The sequence below is a fragment of the Carlito syrichta genome, unplaced genomic scaffold, assembly GCF_000164805.1.
Source record: "Carlito syrichta isolate Samal-C Ts95f unplaced genomic scaffold, Tarsius_syrichta-2.0.1 Scaffold137424, whole genome shotgun sequence".
Lineage (NCBI taxonomy): Eukaryota > Metazoa > Chordata > Mammalia > Primates > Tarsiidae > Carlito > Carlito syrichta.
In genome coordinates, this window is record NW_007081520.1 from 1 (window position 1) to 19,100 (window position 19,100).

Consider the following 19,100-nt stretch of genomic DNA (forward strand, 5'->3'; position numbering starts at 1 on the left):
CATCGTTCTTGTTTATCCTTTCGAAGAACCAGCTTTTTTGTTTCATTGATTTTTTGTATTATCTTTTTGTCTTCTATGTCCTGGATTTGGGCTTTTATTTTGGTGATCTGGATTCTTCTGCTGAAAATAGGGTTTTTGTGGTCTTGCTTTTCCAGCTTCCTTAGGTGGCTTGTTAGGCTGTTAATTTGTGATCCTTCCATTTTCTTCATGTGGGTTTGTAGGGATATAAATTCTCCTCTTACTACAGTTTCATGGTGTCCCAGAGACTTTGGTAAGATGTTACTTCATTTTCATTTGTTTCCAGGTATCTTTTAATCCCTGTTTTGATTTCATCATTGACCCAGGAGTTGTTTAGCATAATGCTGTTTAGTGTCCATGTCTTTGTGGGTATTTGGGGGGAGGCTTGTTGGTGTTAATGTTTATTTTTATTCCACTGTGGTCCGAGAAGGTGCATGGTAAAATTTCAGTACATTTAAATTTGCTTATGCTTGATTTATGGCCAAGTATGTGGTTGATCTTAGAGTACGTTCCATGCGGTGATGAGTAGAATGTGTATTCTGTGGACTTTGGATGGAGAGTTCTGTAGGTATCAATTAAGTTCATTTGACCAAGAGTCACATTGAGGTTTCAGATCTCATTACTGATTTTTTTGTTCTGATGATCTGTCTAGGGTTGTGAGTGGGATATTAAAGTCCCCAGCTATGATGGTATTGGAGTTGATATGTTTTTTAGTTTATGTAGGAGCTGCTTTATGAAAGTTGGTGCTCCTATGTTTGGTGCATATATGTTTAGGATGAATATTTCTTGTTGATGGATTGAATCTTTTATTATTATGTAGTGGCCTTCTGTATCTTTTAAAATTTTTAATAGCTTAAAGGGTATTTTGTCTGAGATTAAGATCATGACTCCTCCTTTCTTTTGTGTTCCATTCGCTTGAAAATTTGTTTCCCATCCTCTTACTTTGAGTCTGTGAGTGTCCTTTCTAGTGAGATGAGTCTCTTGAAGGCAATAGATTGTTGCCTGGTGATATTTTATCCCTTTTGCCATTCTATGTCTTTTCAGTGGTGCATTTAGTCCATTCACATTCAAACTAATTATTGAAATGTGAGAGTTGACCCCTATCATAATGTTCTTACAGAGTTGTTGTTCTTCCTGTTTGTGTGTTGTCTTTCTTTTGGTTTTAGAGTTGGATCATGTGTGTTTTTAATCTTTTGCCTGTGCTCTTGTGAAGAGCATTGTTGTTCTTTTTTCCTTTTCTTCTGTGTTCAATACTTTCTTAAGTGTTTCTTGTAGAGGTGGTCTGGTGGCAGTGTAGGTTCTTAGGGATTGGATATCTGGGAAAGAATTCAATTCTCCCTCACTGATGAAGCTTAGCTTGGCTGGGTAGGTTATTCTCAGTTGAAATTGTTTATCTTTTAGAACTTTGAAGATAGGGCTCCAAACTCTCCTAGCCTGGAGGGTTTCTGTAGATAAATCTGCTGCTATTCTAATTGGTCTTCCTAGGTAGGTAATCTGACCTTTTTCTCTTGCAGCCTTTAGGATTTATTCTTTTATACCTACTTTGTTTAGGCAAATTATTATGTGTCTGAGAGTTGATCTTCTCATTTGTTGTCTTGCAGGGGTTCTCTGAATCTCTTGGGTTTGAATTTTTTCATCATTGATGAGATGAGGGAAGTTTTCTTCAATGATTTCATGAAATGTTTGTTCCAGTGTGGTCTCTATTTTTCTCTCTGCTTCAGGAAGGCCAATTACTCTTAGGTTTGGTCTCTTGAAGAGATCATTCATCTCTTGAAGGTTTTGTTCTGTCTTTTTGAGCTTCTTTTCTATGCTTTTGACAGTTTGGGTTATTTCTGTGTTTTGGTCTTCGAGCTCTGAGATTCTTTCTTCTGCTTGGCTAATTCTGCTTTCCATGCTTATTAGTTTGTTATTTATTTCCATCACAGTATTCTTTATTGCTGTTATTTCTGACATCAGCTCCTTCCTATTTTCCTCTTGTCTCTCCTCAATTTTTAAAAATTCTCTCTATTAATGTTTTGATGTCTGGGTTTGTTGCATGTGACCAGTCATTCTGGTGGCTCTTCATTGTTTGTGTTCCAGAGTCTGTTTTCTCAGTGTCTGATCTCCCAGAGGTCTGTGTGAGACCTATATTCTTCTTTTGGTTTTTCTTCATTTGTGCAGTTTTTTCTCTCCCTATGTTTTCCTTCCCTCCACGTCACTGTCTTCTTTAATTCTGTTATTCAGGAGTAGAGGGATTGCTTTTACTTTTGTTTGTTCAATATCCTATTCTACTTTATGTATGCCCTCTTACTTTGTTCCATTCTGGAGTTGCACTGTAGGTTGGGCGTGGTCCTTTTTGCAGTTTTAAGATTTACCTAAGGGGGGAACTGTGATTCAAAATCAATCTGCAGGTCCTGGTATCTGCTGACAGTTGTATGGATAATCTGAAACCCAACTCCCACTGCCTTGGAATCTGTCCATGTGGTGGGGCTGTAGGTTTACTCCCTGAAATAAAATGAGGTTAGCAGAGGGAAGAGAATGAAGCAGACAGTGGGGGGAAGTGGGGGGTGGAGAGAGAGAGGAGTAAGGGAGGGAAACAGATGAGTATACCAACAAATGGAGAGACAGACCTAAACTGAAACAGATAAAAACAATAGACCACGGCTACAGACTAACCAACTCCCATACAAAAAAAATTAAAACATACAATGATGCTAACATACAAGCTAACCAATCACCTTATTGGTGTGCTGTTCCTCTATACAAAAATATGGTTTACAGAGAGGAGAAAAGAGAAGAAAAGGAAGAGAAAAAAAAAAGGAACAAAACAGGAGGAATAGAATCAAGTCATTAAATTAACAGAACCAATCAAGCACACTCTGAGACTTTTCGTTTAAGTCTAATGTCCTTTCAGCTCTGATTTCTAGCTGTCTTCTCAAGCTGGCAAATTAGTTCACAGTTAGGGTCAGTTGCCCTGGCCTGCTATGAAGGACAGTTCAGATCACCCTCAGTTTTCCACTCAAATCTGGCCTGTCTGTTTTTCAAGCTTGTTTTTCCCGTTTCGGTGTTGTTATTTTGAATCGCCAGCAGGTGGTGGTATCTCAGCTGCTCGCCCCAGAGGGGTTGGAACTGGACAGGAGTTTGGCAGAGGTGGAAATGGGAGCTTGCCTCAGGGCACACGGGAGGAGACCCACGGCCGGTAGGACTTCACGTGGCAACAGAGGTGGCAGCAATCCCAGCAGATCTTAACTGCAGGGGCTTCAAGGACTGAAGTCGTGGATCGCCTCAGGCACTATGACCACCAAGGGAGGCTGCGGCGGTGCGGCTGCTGCTGTGTCTGCACTACAGTGGCTATCCAGACCGCTGTGATGCCCGAGCGGTGGCGACGGCCGAGCTCCGTGTGAAGAGGAGGCTGCCCACGTTGGGATCCGCAGCCCCTGGGGAGAGAGCCAGAGACCCTCTGCGTTCTCCTTTGCGGAGGATCTCATAAACCAGGCTGCCCTGTCGCCATCTTGCTGGAAGTCCAGTATATCTTTCTTTGTGGATCAATTATTTCTTGACTTTTTTTGGTTTTCAAATTCCAGTGTGAAGATGAAATTTATTTTCTGATTAAAAGCATTATTTATGGTAGTACATTTACAAGATATAAAGAACTTCAAAAAGAAGATAAAACAATCTATTATTCCAATACTTAGAGGACCATTAACATTTTGTCAGGTACTATAGCCTCTTTTCTTCTGTATATAATAGTTTTCTTTAAATGTATGTAGTGCTACCTGACACTAGATCTTGTTCTTTCTATCTAATGTATTTTTGTACCATCAGTCAATCCCACTTATGCCCTGCCCCACTAGCCTTCTCAGCCTCTGGAAACCACCATTCTATTCACTCCCTTCATGAGATCACTGTTTTTAGCTCCCACATATTGAGTGAGAACATGTGACATTTGTCTTTTTGTGCCTGGCTATTTCATTTAACATAATGTCCTCCATTTCCATCCATATAACAACCAAACAACATAGCAAATGACAGTATTTCATCCTTTTTTATGGTGGAATAATATTCCATTCTATTTACATACCACATCTACAAAAATTGTTTATCCACTGATGAAGGTGATGGATGTCCCAATTACCTAGATTTAATTATGACACATTGTATGCTTATATTAAAATATTGCATGTACCTCATAAATATTTACAGCTATGTATCCATAAAATTAAAATGCACACAGATTTTTTATAAACATACTTTTCACTAACTACATTATGAATGTTCCCAGATTTTATTACTTTTTTTTGCAAAAATATGATTTTTATTGGTTTCAAATTATTCCATCATATGGATAAAATCATAATGCCCTTAAATGATCCCCACAATTGGACATGCAAGTTTTCTGTAATTGTTCTTCACTACAAATGACACTATATTCAATAAATATAACATTGTTTTTAGTGGCTGTGTGATATTCCATTGTGTAGCTGTATCATTAAATTCTTACTTTTTAATGTCTTTGCGCTAAATATTTTGCTTAAACAGATCTGTCATTGTTAGAGCAAGCCTTTAGCCTTGGCCTTAATTTTGGATTATTTTTGACACATTTGGTGAGTAGTTGTTTTCAGTTCATGAGATCACTTGTACTTAACATTTTGCTGTGTCCTCTGGGGACATATAGAAGAAGCACAAAATCTTTCAAGAGTTAAAATTGAATTACAAATATGACTATTATATGCAAAATAGTGATTAATAATTTATGCTAGTATATTATTAAATGCTAAATTTTATGGTTATGATTAAGTGCTTCAACATGTAGTTTGGGGGTAGCACGATAGTGAGTTCCAGTATAGTCAGGAAGGGCTTCAAGGATAAAATGCAGTTTGATCTGAACTTGAGAGAGAGGATTGGGTTCAAAGTAAAGGGAGACAGGACATTCTGGGGGAAAAGAACAAGATACACATAGGCTCAAAGATTTGAATAATTTTTGTATATTCATAGTACCATGAGAAGACTACTTAAGTTTATAGACCTTTGAAAGCCACTGCTCAACCATCAGTTTTGAGTAAAAATTTCTGAAAAATCTGAGCAATTTTTATTTTAATGATCTTAGCTTTTAATATTTACTTTTTTATTGCCTCAAATACTGGGAAGCACCTTAATTAAAATTCTTGATTTGTGAAAGTTGCTTTTTCTTTTCTAGAGACTTTGCCTAATACCCATTTTTTTGGTACAACTGTGTGCTTTTGTAGTCATCGACCTACATTTTATATTTGGTGTTTAATTGATTTCCAGTGAAATGCTCAGTAGATAATCTGAATCAACATTGCTTTAGTCCTTGAGGTGGAACTGGGAACTTTGAAAATAACATTTTGAATTTTTTCTTTACTCTTAGGTTTGGTGGGATTGCTGAGGTTAGGCTTGAGAGAAAACAAATTTATAGTAAATTTTCTTTGAACCAACTAATGGTTACTAACTCAGTGCCCTCTGTACTCTGCTTTTTGTGATTCTCATGTGCTCAGTCATGCTATATAGTGGTTGGTTGTGAGAGAAAGATCAAAAGAAGAGAAGTAATCTCCTTTATGTTATTAAAAAAAATCATAACTAACCAGTTTAAGAAAAATTTGTATAATCATAATTTACATTATAATTTAAGGCAAAACACGTTTATTTCATTGCCTTTTAGGGAACAGTGTTTCTTAAAGTGTGGTCAGGACCTGTGCATGAGAGTCACTTAGGATGCTCATCAGTATTCATATGACTTGCCCTATCCTAGAGGAAGGTGGGAAGGGAATGAAGGAATCTGCATGTTTTTTGAAAGTAGGATTTAGTGAGAGGACAGTAAAACTCCCAGAGCAGGAGGGGACTGAGAAGATTTGCTCAGGAATCTGCATTTTTAATACAGTTGCCAGCTGTGTTAAAAAGAAGTTTTAACTTCACATTGAATTTGAGTACCTCTGCTTTTAGAAAAATATTGTCTCAAATCTCTTCGCAACTGTGTTGCAAATGACAGCATCAAAACTTGATTGATATTATTGGACATTGTGCCTCAATTTTATACTATTAAATTTGTTTTAAGGAAATTAAAAAATAAGCGGCTTTTTTATTAAGAAAATTTCTTTAAAATTATGTAGCTTCCTAAGAAAAACCTAGAGATCTTTTTTCAAGTTTCTTTTTAAAATTTTTGGCATTATTGACTTTATGTCATACAGTAATCTATTGTAAGTGTATTGATTGACACGCCCCCTTTTACTCAGATGAATTGCTTATCAGCCTCCATTCATAAAATAGTAATATTTGTTAAGTTTTAGAAAGTTAAAAACCAAGGGCTAGAAATGGTAAAATTTCCCCCTTCCCATTGTTTTTAAGGATGGTATAACACGACTTAAGCCATTTATGGTTTTATTTACTGCCGTGTTTGTGCTTTGGTGACATATTGCAAGTAGTTCTTGTGGCTTTTGGGGGGGAAATCATGACTTTTCAGCCTCTTGCTCTCTGCTGCTTGGTAGTGTTGAGCCACTTTTGCACAGATTATGGGGCTGAGGACAATGTAGTCATCATTGCAATAGAGAACCAATGGTTATTGTCTGTGGTGCAGGATGGTGGTGACCACATTCCATGAGTAAAAAACAAGGAACACAGTCTAACGAGTAAGTGACAATAAGTAAATAAGACTGTTTAAAATGGATCCTGATGGGAAAAAAGGGTACTCTATGGAGCCTATATGTTCTAAGGATAATCTAAAGTTGTTACTCAGGCTGGAGAGCCTCTCCTAACATCTTTCAATTTCAATTTAGCAGTGATGGGGATGGGAAAATCTTCTTTATTATAGTCAATGGTGAGTCATTTTTAGGTAATCACTTCCACTAGTAACAGTTGTGACTTGGTCTTTAATCCCTTAGGTTGAGTTAGAGGTCTTTTTTCAATTTTGGCTATGATGTGAAAATAATTTGCATTTGAAATGAAAATAACTAAACATGTTTGATCAAATGAAGATTATTAATTCATAAAAACCTTGGTCAGCTGTCTAATATGGACTTTAAATAACTTTGGCAAATACATCTCTAAGTTTACACTTGCATGAAACGGAGAATGAATTGGCTATTTCAAGGAGCCACTTATTAATGTATTAACATGACTGGCATCTAAAAGAATAGATTGCTGTGCTTCCCACAGAATTACTGTAAACATTAAATGAGACAAAAAGTCTTTCTTGGATGAAGGGAGGTATTTAGGAGCAGGGTACAGAGGAGCTCTCTTTCTTGCCCTGCCCCATTTATTTTATCCTTTACAGATTATTTCCACACCAATATATTGAGCTGCTCTGTTCTAGGCATTGTGTTAACAATGGGAATGCAGAAAAGGTTAAGATTTAATTCACAATATTATTAACAGAATTATTGAGATAGAATAAACATTCCACACTACCCATTTAATGTATATAATTCAATGGTCTTTAACATGTTCACAGGTTTCACAATATTTAATTTAGCTCAGTACTCATGGACATTTTTACTTCACAATTCCTCAGGTCCAGGAGAAAAAAGAAACCTCACTGGACCCATTCCTAGCTCTGTTTCTTCCTTTAGAATAATCACTACCGTTTATCAAACACTACGTCCGTACTGTGATCTCAGTACTGTGCTAGCTGCTTTACAAATATTATCTCCTTACTACTCTCAATAACCCTGAACATAAGTTTTATCCCACCTTATATACAATGGCAATACCACCTACATACCTGGCATTTATTGAGTATGATTATTATCTCATTTCATAAATGCGTAAACTCATTGCTCTAGATTCCATTTTTCTTTTTTTCCCCTATCCCACTAGTTACTATGTTTTGCTTTATGCTTCTCCTCTAGTTCTTGAGGCTTGCTGGGCTTCTTTGTAAAGGAGAGAGATAGGGGAGCAATTAGGATTTTCAAGTTTCTGATGATAATCACAAAGCCTAGATGATCTACCTTACACATCTTTTTTAAATAAAGAGAGTGAATACTCTTGTGCAAACAGACAAGGTGAATGCAAGACTGCTAAAGGACTATGACCAAATAATAGTTACTTCGAACTCAGCTCTGATTTAGAGAGATATAAAAATATTTTCTTTCTATAAACTTTTAGATGTTTGTTATTTTCAACCTAAGACTTGCTTTCCCTCCTCAACTGATGGATCTAACCCTCTTACTAGTTCTTCTATACTAGCTAACTTCTCCATACTGTGAGGTAATTCCTGTACAAATACTTCTATGATAAACTTGTACTTTTGTAAAAAAAAACAACAAAGGGCTTTTAATATCACATGAAAAATGTGTTACTATGTGCTGAAATATCAGTGGTAAAGATAAGTAATAGAAAGAGTCTTCCTAACTTTGGATAGATATATGGGGAGGGGGGGTAGCAAAAAAAACCCAGGAATTTATTTATAAAAATTGTGTATTTATTCTTGCACTTTTAAACTTCAGTCACCTTCAAAGTACTCTCCATTTGATGCAATACACTTATGAGATGCTTTTTCCATTGCTCAGAACACTTTTGAACTCATCAATTTTTATGCCTTTTAGTGTTTCTGCCATTTTTTGTTTCACCACTTCCACATTGGCGAAGCATTTCTCTTTGAGGACTTGGATGAATAAGGAGGGTAACATATGGTGGTCATGCTAGTTTGGATCAAAAACTGCTGGACACCCAGTGTAGTGTGGACAGGTTGTTCATGTGAATCAACCATCATGAAATGTGCAAATATGTTGAAAGAATCTCCAAAAAAAATTCACTGAAACTGAACACAGTCTCTCACAATGCTAGCTGGTACACTGATGCCAATTAACACCCACCTAGTGGAGGAAGCCTGTACTACAAGGGGCCCAGCATCATTTTTTGGGTAGTCACCCTCATAAGAAAAGACACAACTATTTTCCCAAACTCCAACACACTGTGTTCAAATTGGCTAACTTTCTTGCACTGATTTAGATAGTTCATATATTTTCTGGTGAACAACGAATGTTGGATACAAAAGAAGACTTTTCTGCTGGCTGTAAATTAAAGGATAATGTTTTTGCAATGTACATAATTTCTGGCTGTGAGAAGAATGTTGCTAATAAAAGTTCTCAATTAAAGGAAAAATTGTATCCGTTCTAATAATTATTCATTGAATCTGAACTATTTTAAATGGAAGGTGTAGATGAATAAGAAGTTAAAGTGTTTATTTTTGAACCACTTAGACTGCTTTATAATTTAAGAAGCTAAACAGTTTTAACCTGCAATTTCAGTTTAGTTCCTTTGATAATTGCATCTTTAATGTTTAGTATTGTTTAATCAAAATTATATTTTTTACTTGCCCTACTAAGATACTATATTCACTTTTAGTTAATATATTTTATTTGTCCTACTAAATATTATATACTGTTCTTCTGATTTTGGTGTTTTTCTCCAATGATATGCAAAGAAGCTTATATTCTAATGGTTTTATTTTATTTTATTTTTCTAGGAATCAGAGAATAATAAGTTATGTTCCCTATATTCCTTCCGAAATACCTCTACCTCACCACATAAGCCTGACGAAGGGAGTCGGGACCGCGAGATCATGACCAGTGTTACTTTTGGAACCCCAGAACGCCGAAAAGGGAGCCTTGCCGATGTGGTGGACACACTGAAACAGAAGAAGCTTGAGGAAATGACTCGGACTGAACAAGAGGGTATGTGTGGACTTAACTGCTGGGCTTTTTTCCTTCTAAAAATTCCAGGTCTTAAAAAAAAAAAATGAGTGGGACTTCAAGGGCAGAGAAGTGCATAATTGGCACTAGCTAGGAAAAAGTTACTCAGAAGTTACCATGGTGATGGCAGATTGTGATCCATTAGGAGTGTTAAGCAGACAGCTCCGTTTTTCTAAAACTTTGTGCATTTTATTTGGTTCTTATGATAACAAATCAAGGTTTTAAACTGACTGTACACCTCACCCTGGAAAAAAGTAGTAAGGGAATTTTCCTAACTGAAACTTTATTTTTCATTTATTCTCCTTTTGGTGCATAGTGGTTCTTTGTGAAAATATCAACTATTTACAAAGCAAAATTTAAAAAATTCCTATTCATTTTTATAAATACTGTGAATTTATAAACATATTATTTTACCTCTAAATGTCGCAGGATGGGGAGTTGAAGGCTTTGAATAGTGTTAAAGTTAAATGTTCAAGGGTGAGTTCTTTGACATGTGACATCTTCTGCGACATCTCACACTTACCCTCTCTACTCTGCCCAAGAGTAAGATTCATCTAGGCCCTAGAAAACAGAAATGAAGGAAGTCTCTCCAGTGTCATTTTTAAACAAACTAAAAAAAAGCCTAAGTGATTGTTTTACTATGCTTGCTCTTTCCCTTTTATGTACAGGTTTTAGGCCTTAAAGGTAGGATAATTAATTGCTCTGAATTTTTTGCTGCACTCTAAGTTAAATTCAGACCTCTGTGACACTACAGGACAATTGGGATTTGATATAAGGTACTTTTTCATGTAACTTAATTTTATTCCTTTAGGAGTGTGAAAGTTTCCAATTAAATTTTGTAGAAGTCTCTCTAAGATATATTGCATACTTCCCTGTTTTGCCAACCAGGTTATATGGCACAAAACATAAATATTTTTTGATTACTCAGGGTCATAATATGGTAGACTAGGAACTTCAATACCCATCTAACAGTTATGTGACCCTGGGTAAGTGCTACAATCTGAGTCACAAAATTTGAAATTTGGCATGGTACTAATACTTGACATGGCAAATCAAACATTTTGAAGATTAACTGTAATAATGAATGTCAAAATATTTTATTAACTGTAAACTATATAAAGTTGAGATGTTGTGATGATTATATTATAATGTATATATACTTGATATGTAAATGTCCATTATTTTGTATTTGATGCTGTAATGATGCCCCTAGAGATCATTGAGATAATTAGGACCATTTAACTTTCTGGTTATTTCTTTGTAATTATGAAGCTTTAGAGTTCTTGTGTCTGCTTGGAATATATATACATATATATGTATATATTGTATTTATATATGGATTTCTTTTGTAGGTATAGCAATAAATACATATATATTTGTATATATGTATTTTGTAGGAGGTGCGTGTGTGTTGTTTCTCCTTCAATATCAGGTCGCAATTGCTTTCTTAGTTGTAAGTGATTAATTTATTTATTTGCTCCTTTCTTTTACCTGTAGATTATAAAATTAGATGATCAGGTCATTCTAGCATATGTTTAAAATATGAACAAGTATGTTCTAGATAGTTGATGAGAGATTCTGGGTAATAAATATGATATTTAGCACATGAACTTTATGCTGACTCTTTTGACTTTTCAGAGACTTTGTTAACCTCATTCTTGCCTATGTTCTGAATAACAGAAATTGACAGAGCATAGTCCCTGAATAAATGAGATTATTAGATTACTTCTATTATGCTTTGCCAAAATGATGGTTTTAGTTCTATAAGTAAGTGGTTTTCAAAATACTTTAGAGGCCTCTTTAATGTAAGAATAAAGATATTGATTTGTGATGATTTTTTCCCCTGTACTTCTAGGGAATTTTAAATCATTTTTTCTTATAAGGAATGATTAATTTTTTATTCTTCCTTTTTGTTACCATGCATTATAGTTGATTTTGTGCAAGAGAGACACTTGCAAGATGAGATTGCTCATTTAAGAGCCCTTTATCATTATATTTCTACTTGCAAAAAATTTTCTTCATACAAACTTCACAAATCTTTGATTTTTTTGCAGTATATATATGTTTTAGACATCAGAAATTCAGGCATCTTTAGTGTAGATAAATGTACATAATATAAATATATTGAGTGCAAATATGAAGTAATAGAAAGCATGCCCATCAAGTTCACCAATCTCACAAATCCGGGAGGAACAGTGAATATAACGTATGAGAGAAATATAACTCAAAATGTTTTTACAAACTGGAAATACGAACTAAAACCAACCTATCAAGATCAAACTTAATAGATCTTATCAAGTTCAGACGTTGTGACCAAAAACCCCAGCTGTACAAGTAATTACTGAAGGAAATTCAATTAGCATCCAGATGAATGATTAACAACAACAAAAAACTTCGTGAATTAGGTGACAGAAAGTACAATTGGGTTAGCCTAGTGACTATTGCCAAGAAATTACCAGTGTTATCTCAGTTAGCATTACTAGAAGTTCAATATGCAGCACTCAAGAGATAGTAGTCCCACTGAACTCCCTGCTCAGTAGAATGTATTTGAAGTATTGTGTTGAGTTGAGAATTACCACACTTTACGAGAGATTCAAAAGTATTGGGATATTCTCAGAGAACAATTGGCATGATCACAGGATGAAATTATATAATACGAGGAAGGGTTGAAGGAACTAGTAATATTGACCCCAGAGAAAAGATCAAAGGTGACATAATGGTGTCTTTAAAGATTAAAGTCACCTGGAGGAGGGATTGGGTTTATACTACTTAGCTTCCTGGGGATGGAATGCAGATTAGTGAAATTATAAGGAACCAGATTATGGTTGATAAGACTAACTATCTAACTGTTGTAGCTGTCTTTTTGAAATAATCTTCTTTGGAAGATAATAAATTATCTATCCTTATCCAATGCAACAATCTCAATTGCCATTTTAATAGGGCTATTGTAGAGGACAGAGGTCTTTTGCCTATACCAAGACTATGAATTTTTATGAACAATATTCTGTAGTTCATGGTATATATTTTGATGACTGTCATCAAGACGTACATAGTATTGTGATAATTTTTCTATACATTTATTTCTGTACAAGACACTATTAAAATTCAGAGATTCTTAACTTACTTTTTTCCCCTGTGAAGCCCTTTGATAGTCTAGTGAAGCCTGAAGATTTTAAATGCATTAAATAAAATACACAGAATTACAGAAAAACAAATTATATTAAAACATTAAATAATTTTTAAAATGTGTGATATAGTGGAATATGCTATTTTACTAATGCATTAAGAACAAAATCTAATGGAGAGCCTAACAATATCGTAATTTTGATGGAGTGATAAGCATACAAGATATCTGAGATATCTCCAACAAGAATAATGTGATATAAAGACATGAATTGTGATACTATTTGTGACAATGTCATAGGTACTACAAATACTCTATGGTTTGTTGCTTGCATCCATAATTTAAGGAAATGTAAATTTTCAGTTAGAAATTAGTGAAAAAGAATTTTTAATTCAAACTCACAGACACCCACTCATAGAATTCTGTCTATGTTTTTGGGGGTCTGTGGACCCCAGCTTAAGAACCCCATGCTAATTGTTATGATCTACTCATAATGAATAAAACAACAGTCCTAACTTAAAAAATTATATTCTAGTAAGATAAACAAGATATTTGTAATATGAACTCTAATTCAGCTGTCTAATATGTAAGTTCTATGAGAGTATATGGATGAAATGTTACAGAAATTTACAACAAAGAGAAATTGCTTCTGCCTAGGAAGCTATGGAAATGTTCTATAGGGAAATGGGTCTTAGCTGGTCTTGGAGAACGAAAGGATTTATATAGACAGAAATTGAGGGGAGAGACATTTTAGGTAGGAGGAACAGAGAACTTTAAAACAGCCAACAGTTCATGTTCTACCTTAAAGTGAAAATGCATATGGGATATAAGACTAAGAAAGTAGGCTGTGTTCATATCATGGTGGTCCTTTAATTCTTGCCTAAGGAGTTTGGACTTGAAGGTGATGGAGGAACCACTGACTTTTTTTTTTTTTTTTAAGCACACTAAATTGATGGATTAGAACTTTCCTTCAGGAAAGTTAATCTGGCAGTGCTGTTTAGGATGGATGGGAGCAGGGAGAGGAGACATTAAGGAAATTGTTCCAGGCTAGAGATAATGAGGGCCTGAACTAAGGCAGCAGAAGTGAGGAAGGAAGGGGGATGCATATGGAAAAGATATTAGGAGATAGAATTGTTAAGACTTGATGTTTAAGTGTAGTGACCAAGAGAGAGGAAAGAGAGAGGAATGGTTCAAAGAGAGCTCAGGAGCTCAGTGTTTTTAAACTCTGGGTAAATAGGAAGGTAGTAATACAATTAATAATATTAAGAACAAAAAAGAAGGGAAGGAACGTGTTTTGGAGGTGAGAGCAATGAGAATTTTTATTTTGTATTCTGAGTTTGATACCTTGAATTTGAATCCTTATTTTAATTATCTGCATGGAGTAATAGCACAGAATAACATAATGGGAGAACAGAAATAATTCTAGAAAAGGTCATTAAAAGTTTCAGGATGGATTTCTGATCCTAAAATAAATTATATTCTAGGTGTGAGGAGGTATAACATCCCCACCAATATTAATCTGGCTTTGATCCTTTAAAGTTCCAGGTCCATGTTCTTCTTTGGGACATATTATCTTATGGGATGCATAAGGGTTTTCAAACACATTACTCACTTTTCCCTCACATCCGCTTCTTCATGATTAGCTGATTGACAAGCCTGTTGATTGATGTAAAAATGATGGCCTTTCTTGAGTCATTCTTGTTCTGGAGAATGCTTTCACTCCTTTATCAAATTAAATACCTTTCCTCTCATTTGCCCTCATATCCAAGAATTCATCTATAAAAAGTTTATTATAGTTCTTTTTAAAATGACATTTGCATGATGAAAAACAACAACAAAACTCTCCAGGCAGATACTTTGATCAATCAAATTATTGTCCATTGTTTAATCTGCAATTCTTTTAAGAAATGTCCTGTCCTGAGCAATGATTTGACTAGATTGCTAAACATTGTTGAACAAACTTGCTCTGTCTGATGTCCCCTCTGAAAGTGAGACTTGTGGGGAGATAGGCAAGGTTTCTGTCTTTTAAAAATTTAACTCTGGCTTAGTGTCCTAGTAATCAGGTAGGTAGACAGGTAGATGGATACATAGGTGGGTTGAATGCGAAACTTTAAAAACAGCATTGATATGGTGGGTAGAATGTACAGAAAACCTTTGGTTATTGGTTTAGGTTAAAATGCTCCTAAGATAAAAAATCCCACAGCTATGATTAAATGATGAATTTTAGTTATCCTTGTATCACCCATCTTGTTGCCAATGTAGCTGGGCTCTAACATAAGCGACAGTTGTCAGAAAATGAATACTTTAAAAAGGACTTCTATATCTAAATACATATATTTAATCAGAGAGTCCTTTGGCTTCTGAAAATAAGTTGTCTAATGAGAATTTCATTTGAGCAGCTGCGACTGAGGAGGTCAACAGGCACTGCCTAGGAGAATATGGCCCAGCTGGTTAAATCTGGTTGTTGTCGTGATTTAAATGGTCAAGTGCTGCTTGTAATCCAGGACCGTCTGTTTGTAAAGGGAAGAGTGAGTGCTTCAGCATAATGTACAGCTGTTTTAATCTCTCTTTAATAATAGTGCTTCAGCCACTATCATGTCTCGTGTATCATACTACTAAGTATATGATCCTAGGCCAAGTGAATTGGTTTCAGTCAGGTTCCGGAGTCAGGAGAGATTGCAGGGAAAGGCACACAGGGATAAAACTCTCAACTGTCTGACAAAATAAAACTAATGTTCAATCTTTGGCTCTTTTTAAAGACTTATCCTTCAGGTAATAATTATTGTGACCAGGAGGGAGTGACAAAATTTGTAATTAGGTAGAAATATTAGAATAAATGAATTCTCTTCGACAGAGCCATAAACTTAGTGGAAAGTATGTAAGGTTTAGACATAATTCCATAGGACATACGTTGGTCAGAAATTAGAGTATTTGCCAGTGGAATTGTGTGCTTCAGGCTATCATGGTAATGAAAATATGTGGATTCATTTTACTGTGCATGTAAAGAAAGGACAGCAGCATTTGAGCTTTGAATTCCTGGTGGGACAGGCTTTCCAATGGATTATGCAGCTGTTTCTCAGCACAAGAATGAGCATGTGTTTATGTATGTATCTGACAGATTATTATCATTATTCACATCTCTAAACAATCATTTGGATTTCTACATATATTTTCACTGAAGTGTATTTAGTTAGCATGTGTGTTGTATGTTTTGCTCAACTGATAGCCTTTGCTGAACTAAAGGAGGTATATGGTATAGTTCAAATAATGAGAAAATTCATTTTTGAGTGAGCTAGATCTGAGTTTGAGTCTAAGTTCTAATATTCAGAGATACAGTGTAGCCTACTGATTAAGACTGTGGACTCTGGAGCTAGGCTGCCTGTGTTTGAATTTCAGTTCAGCATTTACAAGAGAATGACATAGAGCAAGTTATTTGATCCCTCTGTGTCTTAGTTTTCTCAACCACAAAATAGGTCTCATTATAGTGATATCATGAGGATCAAGGTTTTCAAAGATCAATAATTAGTCAAGGCAACTAAAGTACTTAGAACATTGCCAGCACAAAGAAGTACTCAATAAATGTAGCCAGCCTTATTTCCTAGCTGTGTGACTTTGGACAAATTACTCAATCTTTTTATGCTTCAGTTTCCTCATCTGCAAAACTGGATGAATGATAACTACCTTGCAGGGCTGTTGTGAGGATTTCACATGTTAATATATAAAATACATAGATTCTATGATTATAACTATTATTACTATTGCTATTATAACTACTATTACTATTATTATGGTTATTATTTTAGTAAACTTTTAAAAAAGAGAAATATAGGAATCTTATCCTGTACCAAAGACAGAATCATAGGAAATGTCCCATGGTGTTAAGGGATTTAGCATTTGGCAGCAATGATGTTCTTGTGTTCTGGAAGAGCAATTCAGTTTGTCTCCTTTCAGGCTCTTTGGAAAAGCTGATACTAAAGTTTCCCCACTGGAAGCCAATCTTCCCCACTGAGAAATATGTGGAATGTAATGTTGTCAGTGAGAGAGGTTGGTAAAACTTTGGATGAGGTTTCTAGATACTACCTAGTTCAGAGCAATGTGTTTCTGTTAAAGTAAAAATCTGTTAAAAGCCCATGCTTAAAAAAATTAACATTCATGCTATACTAGAGCATCAAAATAATTTTAAGGCAAAACGTATGGATATTAAATTTTGATTACTATTCTTATTGAGGGTTATATTGGTGAAACATTTAGAGTATCCCAGATCCAAACCTTTTAAAAAAATGTTTCTCATCCATGAGAAAAATTGGAAAGGCTTTGGATTTTTGCATAAGAAATACATTAAGTATTCATTTTTGAAAAACCCAATTATTTCAAATAAATGGGAAATTTTAAATCATTTAAATGTTGACATTTCCCAAGAACATGTATACTCTTGATGAAGAAACATTCAGGTATTTGGAGCAATGCTGCCGCAACTTCATTTACATTTATTTTTCCTTCTCTTTAAAATAAAATAAGTTGTTCCTCTCAATAATATTTGTGTCCTTGCTCCTGTTTTAAAAAATTTGTAAAACATTCATAGTAAATGCTTATCTAGTGACAAATAATTTAAATAAACATATTTTCTGAAAGAATTGTATCATGATAGAGAATATATTCTTAGGGATTTTATTAAAGAGCCAGAACTATTGGTTTTTGAATCATGAAAATAATTATGATTACTGTATTTTTGTGTTAAGTATGTTTGCTTTCTTCTTTTTTTGAAAACTTGTTATCCTCTCTTATAGCCTTATAAATATACAAGACAGACTTCTGTGAACCCCAGACATTCTGGGCAAATCTTGGTTATTTGCTATTGTTTTGCAACTCCCGTTTACAGAGTATGCGACAGATTATTTGGTTGATTCCTCTTCTTAACTTCAATTTGTGTGTTTCTGCCTTGAAAAGATGATTCAGATTTCTTGGCTTATTTCTATCTCCTCGTGTTTAAAAATTCATCTTTAAGGCTCTTTCTCTAAGAATGTGGAGAACAGATGCAGGCAATTGTTTCTGATTTTTCCTCTTACTGAACTGGGAAACTAGAAGGTGCTCTCCTGGCATTTTGTTGTTTAGAAAGAGGATGCAGCTTTGTGACGGTTTTATGAAGTATGTTATGTTCTCATTTGATTTTTGAACTTGTGGCGTTTGAGTGGATCATCAGCATTTTGCATTTTTCCATTGAAAATTCATTAGATTGACTCTTTGGGATTTATTCTGGGAATCTCAAGAAATAATAGGGGGCAGTTTTTGGATTTGTATTCTCTCTCTTTATACAGTATTTTCATAAAATCAAAAGAAGAAATGAACAGAAAAGGAAGTGGTAAATGTAATATTTGATGTATATTATAAACCATAAAAGTAAAACAAACACCTGTGAACTCATCAGTCAACTTAAGAGAAATCACTAATACTATTGAATCTGTATGGTTTTTTCACTTGTCCAATCTTTGTTTTCTACCTAGACTGCTGCCAGAACTTTGCATTTATCATATTCTTCCTTTTAAAGATGGTTTTGAAATGTATTTCTAAGTAATACATTGTTTAACTTCATTTCTTTCTTTCTTTTTTTGAGTTGGAGTCTCACTCCATCGCCCTGGCTGGAGTGCAGTGGCACGCTCGCAGCCACCACAGCCTCGACCTGCGGGCTCGGTGATCCTTCTGCTTCAGCTTTCCAAGTAGTTGGAACTACAGGCATGCGCCACCATGCCCAGTTAATTTTTTTATTTATGTAGAGACGAGGTCTTGCCAAGTTGCCCAGGGTGGTCTCGAACCCCTGGGCTCAGTCGATCCTTTGGCCTCCACCTCCAAAAGTGCTGGGATTACAGGCCATTCCCGGCTCAGTTTTGTTTTTTCAGAACTTTATAAAAATGATGTCATACTGTAACCTTTTGTGACTTGCTTTTTATATTTACAATTCTATTCTCAGATCAGCTTTTCTGTGTGCAGCTTTAGCTCATTTTCACTTATTCATAGTATTCCATACACTATTCCTTGGCATGCTTTAGCAGTATGTTTTCCTCATGACTGTCTCTGGACATTTGGATTTTTTTCCCTAGTTTTCTGCTAGTACAAACCATAACATAATGCGATGATGATTCTTGCACCTGTCTTCTTTTTTTTTTTTGAGTTGGAGTCTCACTCTGTCGCCCAGACTGGAGTGCAGTGGCCGCTCCCGGCCACCGCAGCCTCGACCTGCTGGGCTCCGACGATCCTTCCGCTCAGCCTTCCAAGTG

At 35.3% G+C, this 19,100-nt stretch overlaps 1 protein-coding gene across 1 annotated transcript in view; it reads left to right on the top strand.

Annotated features, from left to right (window-relative positions):
* Positions 1-3,043: 3,043 nt before the first annotated feature.
* Positions 3,044-19,100, top strand: part of LOC103251230 (transcription factor SOX-6) — a gene marked incomplete at both ends in the record, with an annotated part of 307,315 nt that continues 291,258 nt past the window's right edge. The window contains 3 exons of the mRNA XM_008049817.2: positions 3,044-3,196; positions 4,537-4,601; positions 9,479-9,686. Of these exons, the coding sequence (XP_008048008.2) occupies positions 3,044-3,196; positions 4,537-4,601; positions 9,479-9,686 (426 nt within the window). The remainder of the gene's footprint in view (positions 3,197-4,536; positions 4,602-9,478; positions 9,687-19,100) is intronic.